This window comes from Parasteatoda tepidariorum, chromosome 10 (genome assembly GCF_043381705.1).
Source record: "Parasteatoda tepidariorum isolate YZ-2023 chromosome 10, CAS_Ptep_4.0, whole genome shotgun sequence".
Taxonomy (NCBI): Eukaryota; Metazoa; Arthropoda; class Arachnida; order Araneae; family Theridiidae; genus Parasteatoda; species Parasteatoda tepidariorum.
In genome coordinates, this window is record NC_092213.1 from 31855823 (window position 1) to 31866409 (window position 10587).

Here is a 10587-nt window from a genome sequence, read left to right on the forward strand (position 1 = left end):
TTTCCTCGTGTTTTCTTGTACTTGTGTATTTTGTTATATATATATATATATATATATATATATATATATGTAATTAAGTTAAATCTGTTTCAGCTTCTTTGAATACCTGCACGCTCTTCGATCTCTGTCATTATCAGGAAATGAAATCGAATCCATTTCTAGTCAAATAACCAAAATACCGAACTTGGAAAAGCTTTATCTACACTCAAATCTACTGACCTCAGTGCAAAAATTGACTGAATTCAGCAATCTACAGGTGAGTTAGGGAGAATTAGTAATTCAAAGTTGTAAGAGTAAAACATATATCACGTTAAAAAAATCGCGAATTTATTTAAAAAAAAAAAAACGTTTTACTGCAATTTTTTCATTATTTAAAGTTTTATTAGTTTACATCTGCTTTTCTTGCAACAACGAACAACAATAATTTTGTTTTTGAAACCAGAAAAAAATACGATTATGTGGAATCCTTGACGAAAATGTAATTAAAAAAAACAATAAGGCAAATTAATAGGTTGCAGGTAGCAAATTAATGTGTAAAAAAGGGAAATATGTTGCAAGGCAGGTTGCAAATTAATATGTCAAAAAGAAAAAAAATTAATCAAAATATGACGAATCATAATTGAAGAAGGTGAGTTAAAACATCGAAATCTGATTGATTACTTGTTGAAATTTGATGGTGTATTTCATAGCAGCCTTCTCTCACTTTGCTTCGTCAAAAAAGCAGATTTTTATGCTTTTAATCTTGTCTTCCTTGTTGATTATTCGTCAGGTTTTGGTAATGTTTCCTTTTTTACTTTTATAAATATTAATTTGTTTTCAGAATACTAATCTGTTACTCATTTCTGAAAATGATTCTAAGAAATGTATCGCTTGATTTAAGTGGGGATCATCCTGCTTGCATACTATTTTTAAAAATATATACGTATATTAAAAAAATATCTATGCTGAAAAGTGTATGTATTGAAAAATATATGTATTAAAAAATATGTACATTAAAAATATATATAGATATTAAAATGTATATATTAAAATAACTAACATTTTATGACGCTGCATCCGAACCTTAAAGCTATATATTAAAATTATTCTGAATGAAATAAGATATAATATGAAATGTTTAATTAATGTTTTCACAATTACTCACCATTTGTGAATCTCAAACCAGAGGCAAAATTTCAACTTTAAATAAATAAAAAAAACGTTAGTTCTGATTCATTATTTTTTACAACGCTTTACAACTAAATTAATAATTAAGTATTATGATTTTTACCTTTTCTATTTAGTTCAGACTTAGAGAAAGAACTGAGAAAAACTATAAAACTGCTTTCTGAAAAAACCTAAAAAACAATGTTTTCTAAGTCAACACCACTTACAGCCAACAATATGGTTCAGTCTGAAACTCGATGCCTACACAAATATTGAAGTTGGAATTGTATGACATACAGAAGTAAATATTGTTTCTTTAGTTGAGTCAGAAGCTACATCTGTAGATAAACTTAGTAACTAATTTAAAATTTGGGGAGAATAAGTACTGTTTGGTTTCTTAAGCAATACGCATCAAACATAAAAATTCTATGTTCTTCCATTTTTCTTAAGTTTATTTCTTAAATCACAGGTAATTTTCAGTTATTTTTTTAAAGCATTTATGCATCTAAACTTTTTTGCAGGTTCTTGATTTAGCTTGTAATCAAGTTCAGCAGTTGGAGCTGGCCACTATTGTGCCTAAAAATCTTACTTACCTTGATCTCTCTGCTAACTGCAATTTACAAATAGATCCCTCAGATTTCCAACACTTATGGTAATTTGAATTTCTTTTCTTTTTTTAAAGTTTAATACTGGAGTATAAAAAGACACCTATCTAATATAGTCATACTTCTATCAAGTTGGTTGAATTGTAGTTTATATTTGATGATAGGCGATTTTGTGAACTGAATATTTTAAATGATAATGTAAACTAATTTTTTTAAGCGATACTTTGAACTGAGTACATATTAAAGTCAAGTTTAGGTTTTTTTCTTTAATTTTTTTATTAAGTAATCTGAATTATATATTTTCAAATAATCGAAGTAAAACTCTACTTTATAATGCCTTTATGGATCAGTTCCTTATAAATCTACGCAGCATTTCTTTGCGATGCTTTAAATGCCCTTTCTTCATACACATTTATCTTTTTCGAATTGACGAACATTGTTTTTAAGTATAAATTAAAACAGATTAACCTTTTATTACATAAAAAAAAATATTTGCTGCTATTAAACTAAAATTATAAAACATAAACTAGAACTATAAAACTTTGAATTCGGATCATGAAACAGGATTTTGATTTTCCATTTTTCCATTAAAAAAAGTTCAAAAAAATACATGAAAGATGGTAAATTTAAACTTATAGAATGGAATGAATAATTCGCCGATTGCAATTGTCCGTGAGAAAAGGTTGAGTGCTCAGACAGTGTTACGTTGAAAGAAAAACTAACCCAAGTTTAATTCCAATTCTTTATTTACAAAATCATGATACTAAATTTGAAGTTTATACATTTACTAATTCCACTTTTTGCCTGAATCCTTGAGCAACTGCAGCAGGGGGAGGAGCTTGGACAACATATACTGCATCTCCAACTTGTTGGCTTGCAGTTCCAGGTTCATTGCTTTTAACTACAGCCTTATATCCATCCGGTCCAGCTGTGTACTCGACAGTCCTGTAAACACCCAATGGATCCAAGTAGCCATACTGGCCTCTCACCACACCATTGGCGTCAGATGTCTCTTGGCGATGTTGAGACATGCCTAGTCCGTCACCAAAATCATATCCAAACTCATACGGGCGTGGTATTTCTAATTGCTGAAGCACGGGTTGCGCCAAAGAATTGGCTCGTAGCAGAACTGGTCCCGCTATGGAAATGCTGATCGCTGACAAGAACACAAATAATGTTGAAAAGAAAAGCATTTCGATTACTAGATCGTTTTTGAATTATTTTTCTGGAGTAAGATGAGGATAATGAGTTGATTTCGAATGAATCGGTCGTCTTATATACGAAAAGAAAAGAATTTAAGCATTTTAGAATATGTCGCGTGCTAAAAACTTACTATCTAAAATATGACATTCTAGTGCAATAATGCGTAAACTCACGACTTATGTGAATATCTCCCGTCACGTGCATCCGGGCATTTGTCGTTCATAATTCGAGTGTATTTCAACAATTCTTCAAAGAATGAGTTAAGGAAATAAAATATTTGATAAACAGGATTTCTTTAAATGGATAGCATATTACGAAGTAGAGCAAAAAGTATTCTCTTAAATCATACACAACAGAAAAGTTTTTATTACACTTTTTTTTTTATTAAGATGGTTGATTCCTAACATAAAAACTAATAACGCAAAATAATTTGTTATCCAAACAAATGCCTTCGTTTATCACAATTTGTTTTCAGCTATGAAATTTTTAATGTTCAATGTTCGAAAATGTTTAGAAACTGAGCTTTTTTCTCAAATAAATTAGGTGATTAGGCTAAAAAGAATTGGAAAAAAGAAACATATTCGGGGATTTTTTTAAAAATTAGAAATCGGAATAAGTCAAAATTCTGAAGACTTTAATAATCATTTCAGCAAAAATGATGATTAAAAAAAAAAAAAAAAAAAAAAAAAAAAAAAAAAAAAAAAAAAACAGTTGGACATTTTTTTTTTATGATGGAAGTTTTTCGTTTTGAAAAGTACAGTGCTGGAAAAAAGTATAAAGCGGAGCAAAGAATCGCCAAATATGAAACTTCCCTGTTATAGCTGAATAATGCAAATTTATTTTCTTTTTGCAAATGTAGAGCCTAATTGCTTGACTTGCCAATTTTATTTATATTCCGTACATTATTAAATATTCCATACATTATTAAAATCATGGCAAAATTTATATAATCTTTGAAAAACAACTTGGAAAAAATATAAAGTTGATACTAATCACGTCATTTTTAGTTTATTTTATAACCGTCGTTGAACAGCTGACCCAATTCAGGGTTTACGACTACCAATGTTCAACTCCGTATCCTTGTAATTTTGATCCCAATCCAGAAGACAAGAGAGCTCCCGGATTAGTACCCCAGAGGTATTGATTTGTTGTAGGAACCTGGAGGACTTTGCGACAACGATTTAACGTGCACCAGTCACCGTTTAGTACACGGAGATTCTTCGGCCGGCTGGATTCGAATTCCCGTTCTTACAAACACGAGTCCAATGCCCTACCAACCAGGATATCCCATTGTCAGGTCTAAAGCATACGAGAAAGCGGTTTGCTCCAGTACACGAAGAAATTCCGATGATCGGATAGTCATGTACTAGGGACTCAATCCTAATGATTCGAGGAGGTGACCTCAAATATGCTAATTAATTAATGCAGGTAATATTTTAAATTACGAAATCAGACACGAAAACGTACTTTCTCTGAATAAAGATTCCTTAAATACGACGAATTTGGATTTCAGACCATCAAAATATATTGGATAGTCGCAATCTAGTAAATATTGTTCCAATAGCTTAGTCAGGACTGCTTTTGGATCACTTAATGTAACTTTTCGTGTCTTTCGCCATATCTCGAGAATTGTTTTCAGCGAATTTAAAAATTTTCGCTTGCAGCTATAAAATTCTCGGTCATCCAAAGATAATTCCACGCAAAAAGTAATTTGTAATAACTGTTTATTATTTTGTAAGTAAAAAGTGTAAGTTATTTTATAAGTAATCCAAAAAATTTAAATTGTATGGCATAAACATTTTTAATTCAAAATTCCTTTATCCAAAAATAATTCCATGCAAAATTCCTGAGAAATCAAATTTTAAAAATGCGACTTTTTTTTTAAAATTCAGGTACTTAGGAACCTTTTGCTGACTTCACTCAAATTTTGTGTTTTGCCATGTAATGTTAAATTCTTTGAAATGACGTCAATAATTGTATACCTCACAATTCAAAAATTTTTCCAACTAGTATTAAATAAAATAGTAATAAATAACAAATATTTTCTAAAGGTTATTATTATTATTATTTATTATTATTTTCTTGCAGAGCATTATCTTTGAATGCTCAAATTTTATAATTGTGCGCAAAAAATATTTCAGTTCTCTTAAAAAGTTCTCAAGAACTTTTTACTAAAAGTACGGAAAATTAAAATTAACATTAAGGGGTCCAAACTTTTTATCGCTCGCCTGTCGAATCTATTGGGACTACTGATTGCGGCTACCCCCTATATTTCGGAGGTCAGAAATTCGAATCCGTGGAAAAAAACGTATAATAATTCAGAGAAAGTACATTGCTGTGGCTGATTTCGTAACATAACATATCGCCTGCATTAATTAATTAGCATATTTGAGGTCACCCCCAAACCATTACGATTGAATCCTAGAACGGGAAGATCCGATCATTATATCAAAAGTTATTTAGGGTGGTCCGTCTATATTTTTGCACATTGTACATAACATGAGCTTATTTGATTGAATAATTGACTTGTCATTTTTGATACATGTAGTTGCCAAAGGTCTGTGGCCGTTGTAGATGTGAATTGTGCCGGCCGACAAGCGCCACTCAAAGACAATATTTCCAAAGAAATGGAATCCAGTAGTCCATGGACTTTGGGATTTACGGAATCACACGATGGCAATACGCGGTAAATGTTATTATTTTATCAAAAATATATACATTGCTATTCGAAAAATACTGTTTAATAAATCATATTTTGTTTCATCTCGATAGAATATACATAGAATTTCAAAAAGATTCCTCAAATGTACGCCAGGAGGCTCTCATTGCACTGATGGAAGTGGACGACTTGAATGAAGTGGGACAATTGCGCAACGTTCTGCCAGAGCTACTCAGATCTGAACGAGAAGCAAAGGAAACATACCCACAGTTTATAAAAAATTCCCTCATGTCATGCGTCAGGTAATATTTTTCTCCTTCTTTTTTTTAAAAAAAGGTTTTATTTTTAAGCTTTATTATTTTTTGTATCTTTCATTAGGGATAGATTTTCCGTTATCAGGGATGGTTCCCTGGTAACAAAATTACTGCCAGAGAGATTGATTTTTGTAATCAGATCTGATTTGAATTCCAGGAATGGATTCTCCTTTATTATTAAATTTGAAGCTCGATATAACGACCCTCGTGATCGAAAAAAAACGGACGTTATATTGGGAGGTCATTATATCTTGAGTGCACAAAAATAACGTAAATATTGACCCATGTCTAAAAAAATATTTTACAAATTTTTAACAAAACAATGCTTCATCTTAACAAGAATTTCGTAACTAACAGAAATATTGATGACATTTTGTTTCTCTACTAACATATTCGTTTAAGTACCCTTTAAAATGATGTTTCATGGGTAAAAAGTGAACTAAATATTATATGCTAGTTAGTGGATACCAATTTTACTAAATAATACACTTAATGATAACTGCAAAGACCATGTTTTAATTCGAAAATAAACCACAAAAGATGAAAAAGAGGGAATAAAATTTCCAAACAGGAAAAGTATGATTGAGGAACTTATCATAATCTTTGAAAAGAATGTGTGGCGTTTCTATCATTACATGTATTCAATTCTAATTCACTAGTATATATCTAATTCACTAGTATATATCTAATTTACTAGTATAGATCTAATTCACTAGTATAGATCTAATTCACTAGTACAGATCTAATTCACTAGTATAGATCTAATTCACTAGTATAGATCTAATTCACTAGTAAGACATGTTAACTCGATTCTATGCTGAAGTACCTTTAGATAGATTGTCATAGTCGGTAACATTCTCCCGTCATTGATGAATTGCGGACGTAATCAGAACACGCCTACCCCGACACACTCATTTTGATTTGAACACGCCTACTTTGATAGATGGTCCGTATTGAGCAATTAACTTGATAATTGTGACTAAGACATCACGCTGTTGCTACTCAGTCTCGATCACACACAACGTCAGTCTGCATACACTCGACTGCTAATGGCAACACAGGAGCGACCACGACTGTGAACTCAATACAGCTCTCCCGATCAGCACTCAAGGTCCGGTGATATTAAGACAGCTCTCCCGGCTTCTCAAAAAACAGCAATGTATCAACTAGTGGTATTCATTCATCGAATTCGATCACCGATAAAATTCTAGTGGGGGAGTACTGTAACGTGTCTATCAACACAATTATTCAATTTTAATTCACTAGTATATTAAACACGTTAACTCAATTCTATGTTGGAGTACCTTTTCATAAATTAAAGTTGACATTGTCAATAACACTTCTACACAAATGTTAAACAGGTTATGAATAACCATAAATTACGACCACCTAGGACTTAAGAAAAAAATTCGGGTGGTCATGCAGCTCTTCCTTTATTCGACAGCGGTTAAAGATGTTTTACATTTATTGTGTCGAAACATTTAAATAAATGATGACTTAAAAAATTTCTTTAAAACTTATTCTAAATCAAAAGAATAAATTTTGGTTGCTATATTGGAATGAACAGTTCAGTGCTAGTGCAGAACTTTCAATGGACGTTAAATTAACATTGCGTTTAAGGAACAGCAAATGAGGCTTTATGCATCTGCTGTTATAATGGAATGATCACTTTAATAGGATCTTACTAAAGAACGTTAGACTATATAATCCAAAGTGATTCTCTTTATAGAAAAGAGTAGCTGAAAGATCCTTGGTCTTTTTTTTTTTTTNAAAAAATTTTTTTTTTTTTTTTTTTTTTTTTTTTTGGAAGGGAGGGGGAGATTATATACCGTTAATAAAGCTTTAATAGCTGGGATGAACCCTTTCTTGTTAGGGATGAAGGGATTTTAAACGTCTTAGAATTGAAAAATACTTAACTGGTAACTAACATCCATGCTTCATAGCAAACAATTAAAGCACAAACTTGTACTAAAATATTTTGAAATAATTGTGTTTTTAGATCCGACATAAAACTGGAAATGTCTGCAGTATAAAATTTCAAGAGCTATGCACTCTTGATTTATAATAAAAATAATAAAAGGGATTATCGTAAATATTTATGTTACACTAAAATTTATTCTAATATTGGGCCTTAAAATTATTGATAAGCAAAAAAAATGCCAGAGTATATATACAAGTGTCAGAGTATATAAGTATCAGTAAAAAATATTGAATGAAACTTTTTATTAAATATTTTTTATTGTGATACTATCTGAACTTTTAACAACCTTAAATTCAATTAACAAAATTTATCTGATTAAGGTTTTGTTTCAATTAATAATTTTCAAGACAATAAAAAGTTAGATCTTCTGAGCTTTTGCTGCATTTTTTCCTACTGACAACAAACAATTAAAATTGGTACTTTTAGGTACTTGCGAAGCAGAGGGTATGAAAAAGACTTCGGTATAACAATGTGTCACCTCTCTTCATCTCATGGTAGCCCAGTCACCCTCAGGCTGGGTACCGTTGGCAGACCATCCTCTTGCATCTTGGGAAGATCTGGAAATATCATTGTTCTAGCACAGAGGCAAGATACTGCTCCTTTCGAAATTGAAGAATGGGTGTCTGCTATACAAGTATATATCTTTTTAATATTTTTATACATCTTTGTTAACGGGATAGGAAGAAAGGATATTGACGTTATCAAACAATATTTAGTTTTCATTACCCACACGGTCATAAATATTTTATTTAGTTCGTTAAATATCTTCCTACATAGTGATTTTTTTTTATGTAATGTCATTGAATATTTTTCATTTCTATGACAACCGGTCTTTTTTAATTAATTTACAGAATGACATTTTATTCCGTGATATAGTGAACGAGTCAATGATTGGAGAAAAAAAACATGGGGAAAAGGAGGCAAATCACTGATAAAAGCAAAATGTCTAATTTTAAAAAACGATTGACGGAACACTTATTGTAAGATCTCTCTAAAACATGTTTATAACTTTATACCTTCTGACAAATCTAGAAACATTTTATTATTGAACTTTGTACCTAAACAAAGGTCATCTCCAGGATATAGCATATTTTCGAACTAAATTGAGATTTCACGCACAAAATATACTATAACTAGTATGAAAACGTGAATTTTTTTTAGATTATAACTATGCATCTACGTCAGCTAAATTTAAAAATGCAAAAAAACTCAATTCTGAAAGAATGTGGAGATAAGTAGGTTTTCGGACACATAGAAACATTTTATTATTGAACTTGGTACTTAAGCAACGGTCATCTCCTGGATATGGCATATTTTCAAACTAAATTGAGATTTCACGCACAAAATATACTATAACTAGTATAAGGACGCGAATTTTTTTTAATATCGTTTATCATATCTATGTATCTGCGTCAGCTAAACTTAAAAATGCAAAAAACCTCTAATTCGAAAGAATGTGGAGATTAATAGGTTTTCGGACGCATCGATTCAATTGTAATAACAATAAATACCTCAATTTAAATGTGCATTATTTTCACTTTTTAAATGGCAAAGTAAAAAAAGTTTTTCATTTTAGGGCACAGAAATATGTTACAACAACCACCTAAGTAGTCATCAAAGTAAAGTGATACCAAAAGAAATCTGGTCTTCAATTCCCGAACCAGAAGTCCGAGAATTGGTTCTCAGTTCTCAGGATAAGTTCCTCGTATTTGGAGACAGTGGATTTTCCCAAACACTTCCAGCAGAAGAAGTGTGCAAGCAGGTGCAGAGCACTACCTCCCCAGTCGGTGCCAGTAAGGCTTTGTCAGAAATGTACTCAGCATTAACTAATGGTCGGAGAGAATGCATATCAGTTATATTACTTAAATCAGATTCTTCTGTACCAGTTGAAGAAGAAGTGGAGAAGTACAGGTGTTGGGAATTCATGTTGGAACAGAATCACAAGTTGTTGTTTACCAAGGAGCTAGAAACTCTTAACAAAACAGCGTTGCAAAACGAACAAAATTCTACTAATGCAGATCCATCTTCCTGGTATACAAGTGCATTATCCAAATATAAGTGCCCATTGCCGTCTCATAGAGGGCGCTACTATTGTTATGGCAATAAACTGGAGTGAGTTTAAGTAGATTTTGTGCTTTTCTTCGTGCGGACGGTTGCTAATCTTTTATTACCCCATCACTAACTGAGTAACATCACTAACTGAGTAACTGAGACTAAGTTCTTTCTCCATTTCAATAGGTAACTGAAGCCATTATATCTTAGAAAACTTTTGTATTCCTGCAAACATAGAGTATAACTATTTAACAATGAGTAATTAATCTCTTAGTGCTCTTGAATTGGAAGTTGTCTTAAATTGAAAAATGGCTCTAGTAATCCTGAATGACGTCAGTTGCTTGTTGGTTGAAGCTGGAGCAACAGAGATCTCCCTTCAAAAGGATGTAAGGGAGAGAATGGAGAGGAGTGCAAAATCTATCTAACATTCAATAATTCGTTGCTTATTATATATGTAAATAAAATTAATGATATTTCTGTTGTGTGACTCGTTGATGTAGAAAGAAGGAAGCTCAAAATCATTTTTGGCACAGCATGTTGTTATTTTTAAACTGTTTAAAAAAAATTCTGTAAGTCTGTAATTTTTTTGTATAGTTATATCGAAAATAAAATACTTTGTATTATAAA

The 10587-nt window shown here is 31.3% G+C and overlaps 2 protein-coding genes across 2 annotated transcripts in view; one reads left to right on the forward strand and one right to left on the reverse strand.

Annotated features, from left to right (window-relative positions):
- LOC107437232 (PH domain leucine-rich repeat protein phosphatase) overlaps positions 1 to 10587 on the forward strand; it is a 63519-nt gene extending 52932 nt beyond the window's left edge. The window contains exons 9-14 of the mRNA XM_043043284.2: positions 94 to 256; positions 1668 to 1798; positions 5503 to 5640; positions 5727 to 5915; positions 8335 to 8542; positions 9485 to 10587. Coding sequence (XP_042899218.1) covers positions 94 to 256; positions 1668 to 1798; positions 5503 to 5640; positions 5727 to 5915; positions 8335 to 8542; positions 9485 to 10024 — 1369 coding nt within the window. The 3' untranslated portion in view covers positions 10025 to 10587. The remainder of the gene's footprint in view (positions 1 to 93; positions 257 to 1667; positions 1799 to 5502; positions 5641 to 5726; positions 5916 to 8334; positions 8543 to 9484) is intronic.
- On the reverse strand, positions 2132 to 3642 carry LOC107437236 (cuticle protein 10.9-like). The gene has a single exon (XM_016049165.3). The coding sequence runs from the start codon at positions 2942 to 2944 to the stop codon at positions 2528 to 2530; it is 417 nt and encodes a 138-aa protein (XP_015904651.2). The 5' UTR covers positions 2945 to 3642; the 3' UTR covers positions 2132 to 2527.